Genomic DNA, 19808 nt, shown 5'->3' with positions numbered 1-19808 from the left:
CCTGTGTAGTCACTTTATTTCCATAATAATTCTAATTCTAATTCTAGGAATAAAAGAACTATCTCCATCACCTCTGAATTTGAAACGTCTGTATGAAGAGACTCTGGAAATTGAGCCCATCTTGATAATCATTTCTCCTGGTGCTGATCCTTCTCAAGAGTTGCAAGAACTTGCCAGTGTTGAAAGAAATACTGAGTGCTACCATCAGGTCAGTCTTAGATAAGCATAATGATTAAAACCCCCAATCTGTAAAATTTTACAGTAGTAATATTTGTTTTGCCTTGTTTTTTAAGGAAGTTGTTATGTAACAGCATAGTTTGGTGTCTCTGTGTTTGTTGTTCCCACCTATCTTGCCACTAACTTCTCATTCCATTGGCAAAATGTGTTGGAGAAGAGAGACACAATTAGTGATCCTTGCAGAAGCAGAATCCACACAAGAGGCATTCCTCCAACTTGGAGAAGGGGAAAAATGAGAACATAGATGGAAGAGAACAAAAGAGACTGAGAATTATTGTATATGCTGAAACATTGTCTCTTTTAGTGTGGAGTAATTGAAATATGAACAAAACTGACTGAAAACTAGACATCATAATTTACTTATAGGACTTGCATATGTCTTTCTTCAACAGAAAACATAAATCAGATATTCAGTGTTCTTGAATGCTTAGGAATTTTGTGAAATTCTGTGAAATATTTTGAGAAATTTTGCAAGCAAATGTTAACCAATTAATTGTTGATGGGAGTTCCTGAACAGAACTTTTATATTTCAAGTCTTTTTAAAAACGTGTTAAAGATCAACCATGCGGGAAAGCTGTCAGATTTCAGGAATAGGCATACAATTCTGAAATTATTTGCCCAGCCAATGCAACAGTTGTTTTTTGTCATGGTATGCAATCTCTCTGTTTCTGCTGTGGGTATTGCTTCAGTGCTGCTTGTAGGTTTGGGAGACCTGGGAGGCCCGAGACAAGCCTCAGCAGTGAAACTTCAGATTAAAAGGGCACTGAGTACCTCATGCTTTTCCATGTGCCTTGCCACTATGTGTCCTGCCCCACCAAGCAATGGCTCACAGCTCTCCTTGGCTTTCCTTGGCTGTGAGGAACCTTACAGAACTCAAGAAATCTGTGCAAATCTGTGCCCCTGGCAAAGATGAAACCCTTGCAATGATACAGGCAATAGATTGACTGGCTGGGGAGGATCTCTGCTGAAAAGGACTGGAAGGTTTTTGTAGACTACAAGCTGCACGTGAGCCAGCACTGTACCCTGCCAGCAGAGAGGTCTTTGTGATGACCTACTAACAGCCTTTCAATACCTGTAAGAAAGTCACTGAGAAAATGGACCCAGACTCTTTGCAGTCAGGCATGGTGGGAAGACAAGAAGCAATGGGCACAAATGGTAACGAGATAGGTTACAACTCGATGTACGCAGAAACTTTTTCACCATGAGAACAGTCAAACAGATTGCCTGGTGCAGTCTCCATCCCTGAAGGTTCCCAAGAGTCCACTGGACAAAGCCCTCAGCTCCTGGTCTGATCTTTCATAGCTGGCCCTACTTTGAGCAGGAGGTTGGACTAGAGATCTTCCAGAATCCATTCCAACTTAAATTATTCTATTACACAAGCGGTTTCCTACTATTCCTAATTCACAGTACCAATATGTTTTATAACTTTCTGTAAAATGTTATTTCCTTCTGTCATTTGAAATATTCAGGGAAGGGGAGTTGTTATCTAGCTGATCACTGGTTAGCATAGAAATGGAAAATGTCAAGTTTAATGTTGCTTTTAAATATTCCTTGAAATTGTTCCTTTCCTGGAATGTGCACTGGTGTAATATATTTTTTCCCATCAAATTGTGAAGATTTAGGTCCTACTGCCAGCTTATCTAGCTGTGAATGTTTCAGAATGCATATTTCTTACTCTGCCACAGGGCTTTTTGTGTTTATCTCTAAATATCCTTTACATGTTGGACTTTTAAAATGCAACATGGTGTGGTACTTAATTAAGGAATGGTACTCAGAGCTAAGTCATCTGAACGTTGGCCTACTAATGAGAATTTTTTTTGTTATTATTTTTTCCAGCCCTTTCTCATGCAATTTGAATAGAACATAGAAGATCAGATTTTTCTTCTCTGTTGAAACATTTTTCGTATGGGATAAAGGACAGACTACTAAATTTGTGTGGTGTGCTACTATATTGTCTGGTGACTTTCAATTATCTCTTTTGGTTATTTTAAATTATTTCAAGATACTATACTCAGTTTTATTTAGGCAGAGAATATCCCTGTGTCATCATACAAAGCAAAGCCCCCATGTTTCTTTGACTCAGTACAGTTTTAGGATAAAAAAGATGAATTTCCTCTTGACGGGTGTTTGACGAAGTCATCATAGTTACAATAGTTCTATCAAGACAAGTCTTTTCAGATTGGCTCAGACTACTTTCATTTCAACCTGTTTGGTTCAACGTCTTTTGGTATGTATAGTTTCCAATTAGATTCTAAGGTGAATGTACTCTACAGATAGTCTAACATCAATTGTTGCAGTAATTGTGCCACAGAACAAGTCCATTCTTTATTTTCAGTTTTCACTAGTTTATCTGAAAATTCAGTTTTGGATCTTTTTCTTTCCGTTTGAAGATCCAAATTTATTTTGGCCACAACATGATACTGTAAAAAAAATAAAGAAAAGACTTAAGCTATTCAAGTTTCCCAGTTGGAAAGAGACAAGCCTTAGTTTTTCACTCTTCTCAATATGAAATTGAGTGTTTCTCTTCAAAGTAAGTACTCCTAACTTACAGTCAAAAGAAAATTTATTCTCATTTATCTCCTGTTTTTGTTGTATCAACAGTTCTGCAGTAATACGGTTCAGTCACTGATATTTAAATTACTTTTTGACTTCCCAGGGAATACCATCACTGTCACCAAATGATGTATGTTTTTTCCATAAAAAGACTAGGTAATGTTGTTTCTTAAGAAACTCTGGTTTAGATAGGTTGCAAATAAAAAACCTATGTTTTCATTAATCTTTTTCCCTACCTTAGTAGCCTCTCACATTAGAGAAAATTCTGGTTGTCTTTAGCACACCTTCTTTTTTAAATATGTGGTCTAACTTGGAAGCACAATTTTGTATTTAACTGTTAAATAAGGTATGATAAATTCCTAATGCAACTGTGTCTTTCATTTCAGATTGCAATGGGCCAAGGCCAAGCTGACCTGGCTATTCAAACTTTAAAAGAATGTGCACGCAATGGAGAATGGCTGTGTTTAAAGAACCTGCATCTTGTTACATCCTGGCTTCCTGTACTGGAAAAGGTGAGGGTAACTAGAAATGAATGTATTGGAAACCAGACAAAATTAGTATGCAGCGTTTCTGAAGCATTTCAGGCATTTCCATGGTGATTTTTAAAATTCCAACAATTTAAAAATAAACCTTTGCAGTTTTCTCAATCATGAATAAGGTGAAATGCTTCAGATCTAAGCTGCTCCTTCCTTTGTGTGAGCACTTTAATTTTCATACAATGTAGAGTATTTCTGCCACAGTGAGTGAACAAATGATCTGGTTAGGACTTCTGGTACTTTATGGGATACTGACCACGTTTACTGAACTCTGAATCTATGTATGCTTAATGTATTTATTTTTTTTTTTTATTTCTAGGACTTCCTTTTTAGTAGTTCTTTTCTGTTAAGTGTAGTGTCTGAGTCACCAAGAGATTTTTGTTAATTTGAAATTAAAATGTCTAAAGTTTTATAGAAACTCTTACTTATGGCATGTAAAATCATTAACTTGCTAACTAAGTAAAAGCGACTTTACATGTATATCACTGTGAAATTCACAAAACGAACTCAGAAAAAGAAAAGTGAGGAATTGCTATCAACAGTTACTACAATCTTAATTTCCCAGTTTCTAATGATTGTCCGTAAAGTGTACTCCATGCACATGAGCTTGGAGTATGTCTTCTGTTTAGCAATGACTATGTGGCATGCATGTGCCTTTAACATTTTTATAATCCATTTTGAAAAAATGGGAAGGCAAAGCGAGTTAACACTGATGTGTGTCATGTAGTCTGAATATGATAGTGAACAGTAAGGAAATGTTTGTAAGCCTCTTACTAATTATAAAATTTTAGATCTTGTAAATATTAAAATATGGATATATATTAGAAGTTTCTTATTCTTTCTACAAGAACATAATACTGAATGTGTTAAACTTCTTGCTAAGCTTGATATAGACTGAGTTTTGCTGATGTTTGACTCAGCACATCCCCTTTCTGTTTTGTATACCATTAAGAAGTGTGAGGCTGTGTAATTCATATGTTTGAGCATCGTCTAAAGAGAGGTCTGCCTATTTATAATTTGGTTCCATTCAGGTACATACATTTAGTTCTCTCAGTCTTTCCATTTGAGAAGATGAAATGTGTCTTCTGGTCAGTGTGAACTTTATCAATATGAAGATGATACCTCTTCACAACTCACAACTGACTGCCCTGTCTTCTAGCCAAACACAGTATATCAGATGATGCACGCTGCAGATGATTGCACTTAAACCAGCATCTCTTGTTTTCTCCTCTTAAATCTGTTTCCAAGACTGGGGATCATTTTCATATTTTAGTTTGTCTTCCATGACAACCTCATAGACAAGCTGGTGAAATATGTACCTGATTGTTCTACAGTGATGTAGATTGAAAATTGGCCTAACTGCAGGGCTAAAAGGCTGGTTGTCAGCAGCAAAAAATCCAGCTGGAGTTCACTTATCAGTGGTGTGCTCCAAGGGTTGATACTGTGGCCAACATTGTTTAACATCTTAATTAATGATGTGAATAATGGGACTGAGTGCATCTTTAGCACGTACAGATGATACAAAACTGGGAGAAATGATTGATACAACAGATGGGCATGCTTTCATTCAGAAGGACCTTGATAGGCTGGAGAAGTAGGCTGACAAGAACCTTGTGAAGTTCAGCAAAGGGAAATACCATGTGCTTCCCATGGGGAGGAATAACTCCAGGCACCCAGACAGTCTGGGAGCTAACTGGCTGAAAAGCATCTTGGCAGATAAACCTGGAAGTCCTGGTGGGTAAGAAGCTGACTATGAGCCAGCAACATGCCCTTGCGTCAAAGAAGGTCACCAGCCTTCTGGGCTGCTTTAGGCAGAGCGTTTCCAGCAGGTCAAGGGAGGTGATCCTTCTCCTCTGGTCAGCCCTGGTGATACACATCTGGAGTGCCTGTGTCCAGACCTGGGCTCCCCATTACAAGAGAGGTGTGGGCATACTGGAGCCAGTCCAGTAAAGGGCCACAAAGGTGATGAAGGGACCAGAGCACGTGTCATACAAGGAGAGATTGAGTGAGCTGGGTCTGTTCAGTCCGGGGAAGAGAAGCCTTGAGGGGAACCTTACTATTGAGTGTGTGTTGGCCAATGGGAAAGAGCAAAGGAGACAGAGCCAGACTCTTCTCAGTGGTGTCCTGTGACAGGACAAGAGGCCATGGGCACAAACTGACGTACAGGAAATGCCATTTAAACATAAGATGATTTTTTTTGTTGTTGTTGTGAGGTTGGTCAAACACTAGAACAGGTTGTCCAGAGAAGCTGTGGAGTCTCCATCCTTGGAGATATTGAAAACCTGACTGGACACAGTTCTGGGCAACCTGCTATAGCTGACACTGAGCAGGGGGTTGGACGAGACAGTCTCCAGAGGTTCTTTCCAACTTCAACAGTTCTATGATTTTAGGTACCAGATTAGTTGTCATTTTGCCTAAAGAGCAGAACAATTCATGGGTTAACAGAATTTTCTTCTTTACTAAAAGCCCAGAAAACAAAATTATTATGAGTATGTTTTAGAGCTCATAAAAATGACTGGATTGTGAGAAAATCTGTTTGAGTGTTTTGAGCTATGTTTCTTCCAAGACACATAAACAAAACTGTTGACATTGTTCTCAAGTCAATTGTCAAACAACTTGGGTAGCTTCAGTGGAAAATATGTCTGTTTCAGATGCACCTAAAGCACCAGCAGTATGTTTTCATACATTCAGTAATTACATTGTTTTTTGGCGAAGCCTTTTTATTTGAAATAGCAATATTTATTCTCTTAGAACTCCATTTTCTTATCTTCAGTTTTCTTTCAATCATATGTGAAGTGTGCATACAATAAACACTTGAATAAAAAGAAATTAATGTAGCTATACAGTTGTTGAAAGTCATCGAGATCTCTTGTTGATATGCAGCCCACATTCTGGTATTTTTTTACTTTAAAAAGAAGTAAAGAACTGCTATATATTTCATGCTCTGAATTTAGGATCTGGGAAGGACTTGCAAATATTTTGACAGGGCTAGGAGGACCTTTGAACTTGAGCACGGTATATGTAATGTGTGGAGACAAGACATCTTGAACTGTATTCTTTTGAATAACCTTACCAGTAAAAACAGCTAAAGAATTTTTAGACAGGTCTAACTTTCTCATTTATTGTATTATAATTTTGTAAATACTGTTCTGTATATAAAAAAAAAACCCAAAACAAAAAACAACCCCCCCAAAAACCACCACAAAGGAAACCTCCTTTAATATGTAACATCTCTTTAACAGGAACTGAATACATTACAGCCTCAACCAAACTTCCGCCTTTGGCTTACTACTGAAGTTCATCCAAAATTTACTCCGATTTTGCTTCAGTCAAGTCTGAAAATAACTTATGAAGTAAGATCTGTTTGGAAAGCTTTTGTTGCATGTTTTCAAAGAATGAACTTTGTGTATAGTACACTATATGTTTAGATAGAACAAAATTTGCATAATGTGGACTATTTCATAACTGGTTTTGTCTTATTTCAATTATATGTAATACAAAAATTGCTATGAATTTACCTTGAATTTTTTTTAATTATTATTTATAATGTATATGTGGAAATTTGCAGAAGCTGTGCTTTAAATGAAAGGTTTGTAAAATTTCTTTCCAGGTATTTTTTCCAATTGAAAGTCTGAGCTGAAAGTATTTGTTTTGTTGTGCGCTCCAAATTCTTTTATGCATTTACACAGTGTTTTTTAAAAGCAAAAACCTACACAGGTGCTGGGACATAGATGATAAACAAGGAATTCCCCCTTCTTGATGAATGTACTCATCTGAAGAGCACGGAATCACACTTTCTTTTCCTTATTTTTCTTTTTGGCCCCATAGCTTTCTATTCACTGGACCCTTTAAACAAAAAATGACTCTCCTCCCATACAGCAGAATATACAATTAAAGGCCTTTACTAAAAATTGAGGGCTTTGCTTTCAGAATGGATCAGCCTAAGGAATAACTAGGACCATATTCCTCCAACTTGTTGGAAAGTGCTCTAAACATTTATGCATTTATGCATTAATGTCGTTTATGGAAGTCATGGGTAGGGGTGCTACTAACTCTTCCGTTGGTTATGGAGTATGGACATTTTGCCTACAGCCGAACCAAGAAGCTCTGACCTTTTAGAGTTCTATGTTGCTGACTTTCAAGAAACCAAAATTGTTACACTTTTATATTGGCTGCAGGTGTTTTAAACCTCTGGGATACCTTCTTGCTCATATTGAGGTCTTCAGTGGTACAGAAACTACAGGACTGTATGGGATTGTCACATTTCTTTTCATCTCGTTTCTTGAGCTTACTGATCCCACTGTCTTTGGAATAACTGGAACTTCACACTGTTGCAATGTTCTAAATCCTTTTGTTACCCTGGTAAATATTTTGTTATCACGAAAGGGCAATGATCACCAATGAATTGACTAATAATATTTGATTATTATGTGGTTGTGGCATGTCCCTTCGCTGTTACCAATCAAGATGTAGATAGTTTAAAAGAAGATCATCAGTTGACTACAATATTTTGCAGTTATTTTCCGCAAGTGTGCGTATGCAACATATGCAACTGTGGTAATCTTCTGGAAACATTAACAAATGTTATTTTTCAAAAGAGAGAAAGAACAGTCTTATAAATATGAAAATGTGCTTTAAATATCTTCAGAATTTATGCTTGCCTTCACACTTGGAAATAATGTGAAAATGTCTGTGTATCTAATCAGTTGGTTTTACTTTTAAGCACTATAATCTTTGTTATTATATAGACTTTAACTGCAGCCATTTCTACTGGTTGTGAACACTACCTAATACTTTAGTATTATTTATTAGATTACTGGCATTTTATCATACATATGTACCACATCTATAGGCTAGTGGTGATGGCATAAGGAGAGTTAACTCTGAGTACAGAAATTATAATTGGTAGTTGAGCTTGTAAAATCAGAAGAAAGGTTCTTGTTCTTGAAAAAATTTACTTTTATGCTTACAAATTTTGATAGAGTACTATCCTTACACTAAGTTCTTTTAGTGTAGTGCACTCCTTCTATCAGTTGGTCCTGGTTACAATTTCCTTCAGTATGTTTAATTTATTTTCAGTATGAAATAATTCTGATGTTAGGCCACTTATTACAAGCAGATTTTTTTCCTGTTAAATTTTGTTTTATTAAATACTGTTTGTTATTTCATTAAATTATAAATCATAAATTAGAATTTAAGAAAACAATACATAAAAGTATCAGGTTTTCTGTCTAGAACAGTGTTTTTCCTTTCAATACAGGCACCTCCGGGCCTCAAGAAGAATCTCTTGCGAACCTATGAATCATGGACACCAGAGCAAATTAATAAAAAGGGAAATTTGTCTCGAGCACATTCGCTCTTTTGTTTAGCATGGTTTCATGCTGTATGCCAAGAAAGAAGAAATTATATTCCTCAGGTAATATTTTTTTTTGCTACCTTTTAAAAAAACTACCCCATTTATTAGCTTTTATACTTGGAAGTATTTTTCATCAGGTATATGTTGGGTCATGTTCAGAGACGACGAAAGCTTGGATACTTCTGGTGCCTGCCTTCATTATTGTCTCTGAATTCATTGCAAAATAAGAACTTGGTAGCCTGTCCCTCTGAAAATTGCTACTGCCTGCATGGGGTTGTTTTGTGATTTGTGTACTAACTGATACTGATGCAGGAGTTGAGGTCCCATCCAAAAGATTCTGTGAATCCTGTTTGCTTGGGACAGGAAAAAATATTTTGGAAACATACACAATTGAATGGAAGACGTGAGAAAAGAGACACTTTGGTGGGAAGAATGAGACGACATTGTCTACTCTTTCTGCACACAAACCCTACTGAAGAAGAAGGAAGAACAAGGGAATTTACTCATTTCTTGTGAGGATTATAATGGTTTTCAGACACCGCAATGTAGTTTTTCCTTAGATAAATTTTTGTTTAAAACAAACATTTCTTCCTGACTGAAGATGCTTAAATTAAACAGAAAAAAAAAAAACCCAACCAAACAAAACCAACCAACAAACTGTTCTATGTCTTGTTTATTTTATGTAGACGAAGGGTGAAATTAACCTGTCATCTGGAAGATTTGATCTGACAGAGCCTGGAATGTTTGAGAGTTTTTTACTCTCAAACAGTTTTACTCTCAAACAGAGTTTTGATTTTGTGATTTATAAGGTTGTTTGCCTCTTGCGCTAACAGACTTTGAATATGGTGTTCAAGAAGCAGAATAGGTGAAAATGTTTAAAGTACTGATCTGACACATGAACTCTCATTTGGCTTTGTTCAAATTCATGGTCATTTACCGCCAGCTTCCCAAGTGACATGATAGAATTACTGCTTTCTCCTTAATTCCACTGTAACTGTGTTTGTCTCATGTGCAGACTTAGCAACCATTTTATATTTTGCTTAAGATTACCAGTTTCTAACATTTCTGGACTTCAATTAATCCCAGCTAGAAGCTGTTGTACTTTATAATGAATTGCAGGTTGGTTTGGGTCCACGTACAGATCTGTTAAAAAAAAAAAAAAATAAATACATGAACAGTGTTGAGAGACTGTGGCATCTTTCCAGCTTATGATCTTTGGGCTGATAGCTTGATTGTGATCTGTGGAGAAGCTGCAGTCTTGACCTGAGACTGTATCCGTCTCACTGGATATGTGCACGTTATCTGACGCATTTGCATGTTTCTCATCATGAGTCATATGCCCTTGTTCCTATGATACGGTATTCATAAGAAGATACAGCAACAGGAGATACATTTGAGATCTGAATTTCCTAAGTTCTGTATAATATATCAATATTTATTTATACTTACCCATTTCTATTGAAAGGTTTTTTGTGAGAATTACATACACATTACACATTAATGCTATATAAAGAATGATGCCTCCAAGAACAGAAAGGAGGTGCAAACTGAGAATAATTAGAACATGCATATGGTGGTCAGCATTTTTGCTGTAATAGTAGGAGTAATTGCTTTACTCATCGGACTTTTTTATGTCAGTAGAGAAATAGCATGAATTAAGGAGTATAATCATGGAAGTATAATGTAGACTGTGTTTGAAGAATCAGACCTATTTATTAAAATCCAAAGGGAACTGAAATGAAAAAAGCCCTCAGAAATTAAATCATAATTCAATGTGTGATCTAGTCACAGATGTCAGCAAGTGTTAGTTGAAGTAAATACTGTTAGGAAATAAAAGAATCTTAAGTTTACATTCCTCTTACTCAGTGGATTCTAGTTTGTATAAGTATGTAAAATTAAATGCACTGGTAGAGCAGATTCTTTAATACAACCTCCACTGAATGTTTCCAAAGCTGCACTTTGGAGGACATGAGTTGTCTCTTTTTTCATTCAGCATTAAGTAGTATACAGTATTCAGTAACCACCTAATATTTGTATTTTACTTCACAGTCATCATTGTGTGACTAATTAAATTCTTTGGATTTCTTTTAATGGTAGGGTTGGACCAAGTTTTATGAATTTTCTTTATCTGATCTCCGTGCTGGTTTTGACATTATTGATAGACTCTTTGAAGGTAAGTCACTTCTTAAGGAAAAAGATTTCTCACCTCTGTAGCATAACCCTTCTGAATGTCTCCCATTTAAAATTTTGAGAATATTAAAAACTTTCACAGTAATTTTTATAAATTGATTACTTTGCATGATTGTTTTGTTTGGAGTGGGGTCATTCTGTTTAAAGGCTGCTTTGAAGGTATTTAAATTTTGCATTTATTTTTCATTGGAATATTTTCACAAATATAAATGCATGACTAGGTATATAGGTAACTACATCACTATGGGAAGTACTCTGCCCCTGAGTTAGCTGTGCTTAGGTGTTATCAGGCTTTTCTGGATGTACATCCAGACTCTGAGCGTATGTCTGTATTAGTAAACTTATAAGGACTGGACACAGGCTTAAAACTATTCCATGATCAGGTTTATTTTTTCCCATATTTGATTTACGCAGACTGGCATTCTCATAGGCAGTGACAAGGTATGCTTTGTCAGGGGTCTCTTTCCAATAGGCAGCAGGTAAGAGGTTACCTTATTTTAGGGCAAAAGAGAGTTTAGCTGTATGAGTGCAAGCCACCTTGTGCCACCTGACCTTGGGTTCAAGCAGGACCTGTCCTGTTTTACCATTAGAGAGGTGTTGCATTAAGAGCTTTATCTTTCCACAATACTTGGATAAGAATGGAGATGCTGCAAGGCTCGTCACCAGTAAGCAAAGCTAGAAATACAGGGTGCATCATAATTCCATTTTTGGGAGGCCGGGTAAATGAATAATTTCTGTCTGTCAAGAGCTGTTCTGCTTAGCTTCTTGATTTCTGAAGGATAAATAGAAAATACAGGGAATGCCTGGAAGATGAAATCTTCCGTCTTCATTCCTTCCAAGTGTCCGTTCCCACGTATATTGAATAAATGAATTGAATGTGAATGTGGTGCTTAGGGACATGGTTTAGTTGTGGACCTGGCAGTTTTAGGCTTACATTTGGACTTGATGATCTCAAAGGTCTTTTCCAACCTAAAAGTTTCTGTGATTTTAGGAATTCTTCATATTGAAACTGTGTTAGATAGAGCCCACTTCATTGTTCTAAGTAGTCTAGTAATTTCTTAATATTAGTTAGTATGAAAAAGGTAATTCTTTTAAAGTCTTTGCATTTTATATAATTTCAAAGTAAAGTTAGGCATTGATGTTTAGAGATAATTTACGATCATTGACCTAAATGAGATTTATGGATGATTAGTACTTCTGGAACTGGACCTTAGTTATTGCTTGAAACATACAATGATGTGAAGAGGTTGAATCATTAACTATCAGTGATAATCATTAATCTATTCATTAACTATTGCTGTGAAGGTAACTTCTCTTACTAAGGAGTGATTGAAGTATTTGGAAACAATAGTTACCACCAATAAACCGCCCCTTCAAGTAATTGCAGCTTCCTTTTTTCAATGGACCTTAAGAAGTACCTTTCTGATCAGGCTTCTACCTGCACGTGAAAGCTATAGGTTATAACTAGGTCATTGTCCCATGTAGTTATTTTGGATAACTGCAATAAAAGGGGGGGGAGGGGGAGTAGGTTATTTTGAACTTGTGGGGTATAGCTAAACCAGAGTCATCTAATTGCAACATCAGTCCGACCAGGAAACTAATAGTAACATGCTTAGTTTCATGTGCTATGTTGTGTGATTTATAGTGATTTACAAAGTACGTATTCTAGACATCTTTGTGTTTGAAAGATGACATTTCTGGTAATGTTAGGTGTCCCTGCCCATGACAGAGGTTTGGAACTAGATGGTTTTTAAGGTCCCTTGCAACTTAAACCATTCTATATTCTGTGACACTGTTTTGAGCATGATCTAGTTTTGGTTCAATCAATCAGTTTATTTTATGAGATCAGATGGTACTGTCATACAAAATAATGTATAAAATTTTGAACAAGGGAAATTATTTTTATTTATGACAAAGGACCACATAATTAAAATTTTAATAGCATCATTTCAGAGATGCATATAACCAATTGGTTTAGCTACAATAAAAAGCACTTCAAAACTTGTATTTCTAATAACTCATTTTGAAACACAGTAAGTGTTCATTTCATCAATGACACATATTTACAAACTCATTGAAGTTTCTGCAACTTTTATTATTTGGTAATATAGAAGAAAATCAATTAGAAATTATTATTTAATATGTCTGTATTTTTTAATTTCACTTAAGAATTGTGATGACAAGAAGAAATGCTTATAATGCAATGCTATCCATTGATACAAAACTAATATGAATTAACTTATAGGCTCCAAAGATTTTCAGTGGGAATTTGTGCATGGCTTGTTTGAAAATGCAATTTATGGAGGCCGTGTAGATAACTACTTTGATATGAGGGTTCTTCGGTCCTACTTGGAGCAGCTTTTCAATTCACAAATCATTGGCAGTTTACATGCTAGAGGCAAGAAGATGACTGTTTTCCCATGTTCGATCTCTTTACCAAATTCCTGCAGTATTTTGGTAAGTATACACCTTCTATCACCTAATATAGAAACTAAAATAATTTATTTTTGAGACTTATTCTTGGAAATAATTCCACAAAGAAAACCAGAGTTAAAATCCAAAGGATATTTCCATTTATTTTAGACTTATTTTGTGTGGAGCACTAATTCTTAAGTTGTCAGAACTACTCTGCTAGTCTGTTTGGTCAGTCTCTTTTTTATGACACCTGATTGGACTATGGTGCAGAGCAACATAGCTACGAAGAACTGAGTAAAAGACATGGGGTCAATTTATGAAAAAGAAGGATATCATTATATTTTTATATAACAGTATATTAACATAATAGCACTTTTGTACAGACTGCTAAACATTCTTATAACTCCGGATGAAACAGGAAAAACTAAATAGATCTCCTTTTTACAAAATGTATCAGCGTTCTGACATATTCTGCTAACGTGCCATGGAGGGTGTTTGACGTTTTATTTGGAGATAAATATGGATTCTGATTCTCTGTTAGTATTCCTTTCATGTAAACAAGAGGGAATTCAGCAGAGTCTAAAGAACTGATCTCTCCCTGTCCTTTCACATGCTATTGTTGCTGTTCCTGTTAGTAAGATTAATTCCCATTTTAATGTAGGACTCCATACTAGACCTCCAATATGAGTTGATGTAAATAGAATTATGGCAGTTAAAATAAATAGTTGTTGTTTGGCATTCTCTACCTGGATTCTGACTGTTTAGGTTTGGGGTTTGTTTATTTCTTTACTTCAAATAGGTTATTTTTTATAGATGTGCTGAGTTAATGTTGTAGAGAGGGAAGGAATAAACAAACCCGACTGGTCCCTCTTCTTGTAGATAGTATGGTCAAATAGATGAACCTTTCTTCTTGCCTGCACTGCATTTAATATCTCTCAGTTTCTTATATGATTATTTATGTGAGAGTTTATACTTTTGTGTCTTAAATATTTTTCTGCAAGTAGTTTCGATTAGTAGAATACTAATAATAAAGTTAAGTTTGATTAGTTAAGTTAATTGGAATAATATCTCTTACTAAATAGTGTTCCCTCAGTGTTTGGGGTAGAGTTCTGCTTCAGTTATTATCTCTGAAGTGAGATTCTGTGTCGAAGTAAATCATGCACACCTAGGACATGCTCCTGCAAGCAAAGGACAAAATGCACGTGATATAACGCAGTAGGGTGCAGCCAGACTTTCAAATAGTAAATACTTTTGCCTTAAAGCCACAATAAAAGAGACATCCAGCAGCATTAGTTTACCCTAGTCTGCGAGGCCTCTTTTTATTTCGTACAAGAGCAGCATCGCTAGTGACTATTATACTGTAAACCACTACTGATGCTATTCTGCATCTCCAGTGATCATGCAAACCTGTTTTTACCTGAACGATTTCACTTTCTTTAAGTGATAGTATCTTCATAGATTTAAATAGAAGTGAGTGTGCTTCATTTTAGAAATATGTATTATATTCTACTATTCAAATCCCAAATGCTGAAATATTTTTATTTATATAGTCATTAATCTTACTTTTCAGTTTTCAACAGAAATATTGTAACTACTTTTCAGACACAGTCTTATCACATTTTTTTTTCTGTTGACAGCATTGCTGTAATCAGAATTACTTTCTGCTCTTTTAGAGTGGAAACGCTATATAAGAGAAGATAGTTTTTTGTAAATAAAATTAAGAAATTTATAAATAGGATTACGAAGATAGGTGTTATATACTTATTGTAATCTTTGTGTTATGCAGAGCTCTTAATGAAATTCTTTTCAGCATACTCTGTTAATTGCATAAGCTGAACAAAAAGTTCCCTCAGTTATGTTTATTCTTTTCTTCTAATGCAGGATTATCGTAATATTATTGAAAGCCTTCCAGAAGATGATAAACCTGACTTTTTTGGCCTGCCTGCTAATATTGCTCGTTCATCACAACGTATGATCAGTTCCCAGGTAAAGTTACATTTTTCGTTGACCTCTGAATCTTTTCTGTGTCAAGTATAAGCTAGAGAACCCAACCAGCTGTACATAAATATGAATTGCCATAAGAAAGTCAGAGTAAATGGAGGGATTTTTTTTTAATATCTTGACTTTTATCTATAGAATATTTTAATAAAATAAAAATTATCTTTAGTTTTATAGTTATTAGTTAAGGACTTAAATAAACAAAAAAATATTGAGAAAGTTTACAATAATATAATTCAGCTCATGTTGAAGACAATCCATGTATGTAAGTCAGTGGGATAGTTCTTACAGCTGCTGTTCACTGCAATTTAAGGTTTTAGTTTTGGTCACCAAAGTCTAATACAATAGTTTGACGGATAGAATACGGGTAACATGTTATGCTTTTTCTGAAAGACAAATTTTGAAGGTTTCTCCCAGTAGTCAGAATTCTGTCTTTACTATTAGAAATAGGAAATTTTGGGAAAAAAAAGAAAAAGTTCTTCTCACTGGAGAATAGCATACAACTACTTAGGCATGTCATAATGAAATTCTCAACGTAATGAAAAGTAAGTTCCAGGGCTTTTGTACATCTTAGTTTAAAAATTCACTAATTTTAAATATTTCCATTATCGCTTTAGCTGTAAGATATGGCAGATGACTATATCATAGTCAAGAGTTCTTAGCTATCATTTAGTTGCAGTCCAGTCCAGATTTAAATATATGTTTATTATGTGAGAATGCAGTTATCTTAGTGCTGGAATAATAGGCAATGATCAAGGATTTTGCACCTATTTGTTTTCAAATTGTGTGTAGAAGCCTCAGCTGGGGTGAGTGACCCAGGTCACCCATTATGCTGGGTACTATCAGTGGCACAGCTGGCACAGCTATTCTTCTCACCCTTTGTGGAGCCAGAAAAAAATGAGTGTCTCTTGCTCTTCTCATAACTTCTATCTTGTCAGTCTAAGAAGGGGAAAGATGGAGTGATTTGAACTCTGGATGTCTTCATCATTAGTACGTTGCTTGGTTTATTGGACAAAGCTTCTCATTGCTAATATTTTATAATTTCCCTTAGGTGTCAGTTCAGTTGCCTAAAAGTTGGTATCTTGTATCATCTGGAGATGCCCCAGTGTATTTAAGACATCTACTAAGAGCTCCCAAATATGACACAGGACCCACATGAATGCATTTTCTTGTTGGGCCGGCAACTGGAAGTCAGGGGCAAAATGGCACTAGAAGCCAGTGTTTAAGCAACTGATTCCCACTGCTTGTGCACCCTGATCCCATAGAGCGTCGAGCTGGAGGTCCTGTGTCATATCTGCGTATCCATAACGTTTTCTTGGGTAACACACAGAGTCTCAAATGGCACTATGTGTAACAACTGAATTGAGCCATTAAGGCCTAGGGTCTAGGGAGGAGTTTCACTAAGAAGTGGGTGTACCTCAGCCTGAGTTGAAATTCAGTAATGCTCATAGGTGAGTGAAAGTCCATCTTTCCTTTATCCAGGTTTGTGGGGAATTCTAATTCCTTTTAGCTCAAGTATGGAGCAAGTTTAGGACTTTGAGGCAAAGCTTAATTTTTTTTTCCTATATTTTTTTCATTGCTTTTTAGTTCAGTCTGGATGAGAGCACGTGATTGCTGCATAAATGCCGTTAAACAGTACAAATATTTAACTACTTTATTTGGTAAACTAATTGCATGAGATAACATGAAAGTTGATTGAATTTGAGAATCTTGTATCAGAGCTATGAAGTGAACTGGTCTGTACATCAAGGCTCGCTTTAATTTTCTGCACAGCCCTAGCATCCTGTCTTACATAAGGACAAGTTATAAGGGTGAAAAAAAAAGTTAAATCATAGAATACCACTTTGGAAAGGACCTCAAGGATCGTCTGGTCCAACCTTTCTTGGCAAAATCAATTGCAATTCCCTATAATTGGAATTCCCTATAATTTCAAGATTTAGAATTACATTTGTTGAAAAAGTATCTAATTGCTAATACTCAACTTCAAATTTCTGCACGGCCCCCTTTTTATCTGTTAAAAAAAATTTACCTTTGAGTATTACATTTGTTGAATATCAAATATGGTACTGGTAAATTTGTTTAAATATATCTGTTCACTTAAATCCATAGCTGTATTGTCAAATTATTTGTTTTATTATTATCAAATGAAACTATAAAGCTATATAAAGACAAATCAGTAGGATGAGGGTGCATAGGGTAATACGCTGAGCTCAAGAACTCCTCTATTACGAAGCCAAAAAATGCACCAAGACTCAGCGTAGCTCTGTTTGGTTTTGTCTTAATTTTTTTTTACATAAACATCAACTTTGATTGCTTTTGTTTCTGTCAGATACAGGGTAGACTGCTGATTATTTTATTTGTTTCAGCTATGCTTACATGATTTTTTAAAAGCTGCAGTTGTTAAAAATGCTAGTATTTGAAAATAAGTCCTTAGTTAACCTCCACAAAATCAGAATAGATTCAGAGTTCCTGTGTGAAGGGAAAAAAGGTAATGAACACATTTACATGCAGATTTGCACTCTACTGAACTGGTCTGTCATAGCATTGATTATTAACTATGGATAATAATCTTGAAAATATGAGACTGCTTTAGTTACCATTCTGCGAGATGCTTCTGTGTCATATGAGAGATTTTGTCATCCTTCCAATAATAGTTTGTGGTACTTCTTTAAGTCCTAGGCAATTTAAGTAACAGAAATGGGAGATTTTTTTTTTTAAGTTGTGTTTCTACCTAACTGTGAATGCTATTCCCATTCCATTTCTGACAGTTTGGCAGCTGTCTTAGATCCATAGGTGATACCATGGTTCACAATCTGAAATGGAATGATTGTCTTCTAACAGGAGTGTTTCTCATAAATCCATTACCAACCTAAAGCAGAGAAAAGCTGAATGAATAAGGTAGTGAGAAATAAGTTGCTACCAGCTCAGTCTCCATGTCACTAGCACCAGAAAGATGAAATTTAGTACTGTATCCACTACTTCACTGATTCTGTGCCAAGTAGGTGGTATATTCTCTCATAATTTATGTCTGCTATCTTGTATAGTTTCTCATCTGCTAGCCATTATCACTTCTCAGTCTGTATTTTTACTAAAATCTTCCTTATGCAAAGATGTACAGAATTACATTGTCTACACCAGTGAACTCAGTATTAGGGGAAGTAGTTTTTTAAAAACATACATACTTTGAAGTTACGTGTTTAAATCAACTGACAGCAATTTCAACTTTAGTCATACGTGTAGACTCAGAGATTTAAAATAATAATTCAGATATACATTGATTTTAAGTAAATTGTAATTAGCAATCTTTTATCAGTTCAAGATCTCTTAAAGTAACTATTGAAAAGGGTAACGCTGTGATCTATTCTATTAACCATGACATTAAACTAATGTAATTCTATTGCAGAAGTCTGATAACATTTTATGACATCATTTCACTACTCAAGATGGAAAACTTAGATAAAAGAAATGTAGATTTTATATAGACTTGCTATGAATATTATTTATATTTTGTGTATAGGAATGATAGTTTGTATTGCTGCAACAACATACTTTGCTGGAGCAGAACTTTGCTGCAGCACAGTGCAGCATTTTGCAATCATGCAGAGATCTCTCCTGTAACCTATTGCATTGCTTAGGTTTGGGTAAACCTAAAACAGCACTAAAAAGAAATGGACTTTTTTCAGTAACCTTGCAAATATTGATTATATTTACAGCTTTTCTTTTTTTCTGGCAGAGAACTTCAGTTCTAATTTAAGAGCTGAATATTGCTAGCTGTATTATTCTAGTATTGGTAATTACTAATTGAATTGTTACAAATTATGTCTTACAATGTTCTGTAGTGTAATTTAGAGAGTATTAATACAACATGCATACTAGTAAGAGACATTTTGATTTTAAGAAAATATTTGACTTAAATAGACGTGATCTTTTCAGCAGCATGACTTACAGTTTTTTTCTGGATTTTGTCCTTAGTTGCCTTATGTAGCTAGAGCTAGGTAAATTTTTAAAGGCTGGATTTCTAGAGTTCACTGTGGCTCTTCGGTTCTGCCTTACTTACTGTTACAACAAGCCTTTGACACAACATCCCTTAGGTTGAATATGGTCAGGAGTAATCTCACATCTCTTGCTATGTTCTCTCCGCAGAACAGTACAGTTAAAATAGAAAAGAACTCAGCTGACAGTGCAGCTGCAGGAGTCACCGTAGCTCGTCCTGTCTGTTTTAGACCAGGTAGAGATTTTCTGTAGAGCTGCAATTCAAGTTTCCTCATGCTCAGCAAGAGTCCTCACCACTCGGTGAGGACATGATTCCTTTCTTCTGATCTGATAAATGCTGTAATTTGTCTGTATATTGGCCTGTATTCAGGTAGCTTAATCTCCTAATCAAACCTATAACCAATGACTAGAGCAGTCAGAATATGTGGAGGTTTGCTTTAAGTTGCCTGTGGATGAGAAGGGTCTGTAATTTAGATCTTTCTCCAGTCACCTTCTTGCAAAGTGGGCTTTTGGCTCTGGTGTGCCTGTCT

At 35.5% G+C, this 19808-nt stretch overlaps 1 protein-coding gene across 1 annotated transcript in view; it reads left to right on the top strand.

Moving 5' to 3' along the window:
* The window catches only part of DYNC2H1 (dynein, cytoplasmic 2, heavy chain 1), a 197053-nt gene that overhangs the window by 108652 nt on the left and 68593 nt on the right, over positions 1–19808 (top strand). Inside the window, exons 77-83 of the mRNA XM_009889410.1 lie at positions 48–208; positions 3177–3302; positions 6569–6679; positions 8587–8742; positions 10780–10855; positions 13118–13329; positions 15169–15273. Coding sequence (XP_009887712.1) covers positions 48–208; positions 3177–3302; positions 6569–6679; positions 8587–8742; positions 10780–10855; positions 13118–13329; positions 15169–15273 — 947 coding nt within the window. The remainder of the gene's footprint in view (positions 1–47; positions 209–3176; positions 3303–6568; positions 6680–8586; positions 8743–10779; positions 10856–13117; positions 13330–15168; positions 15274–19808) is intronic.

Source organism: Charadrius vociferus, unplaced genomic scaffold (assembly GCF_000708025.1).
Source record: "Charadrius vociferus isolate BGI_N301 unplaced genomic scaffold, ASM70802v2 scaffold87, whole genome shotgun sequence".
Taxonomy (NCBI): domain Eukaryota; kingdom Metazoa; phylum Chordata; class Aves; order Charadriiformes; family Charadriidae; genus Charadrius; species Charadrius vociferus.
Note: the sequence above shows the minus strand (reverse complement) of the source record. Positions and strands in the feature narration are given on the sequence as shown.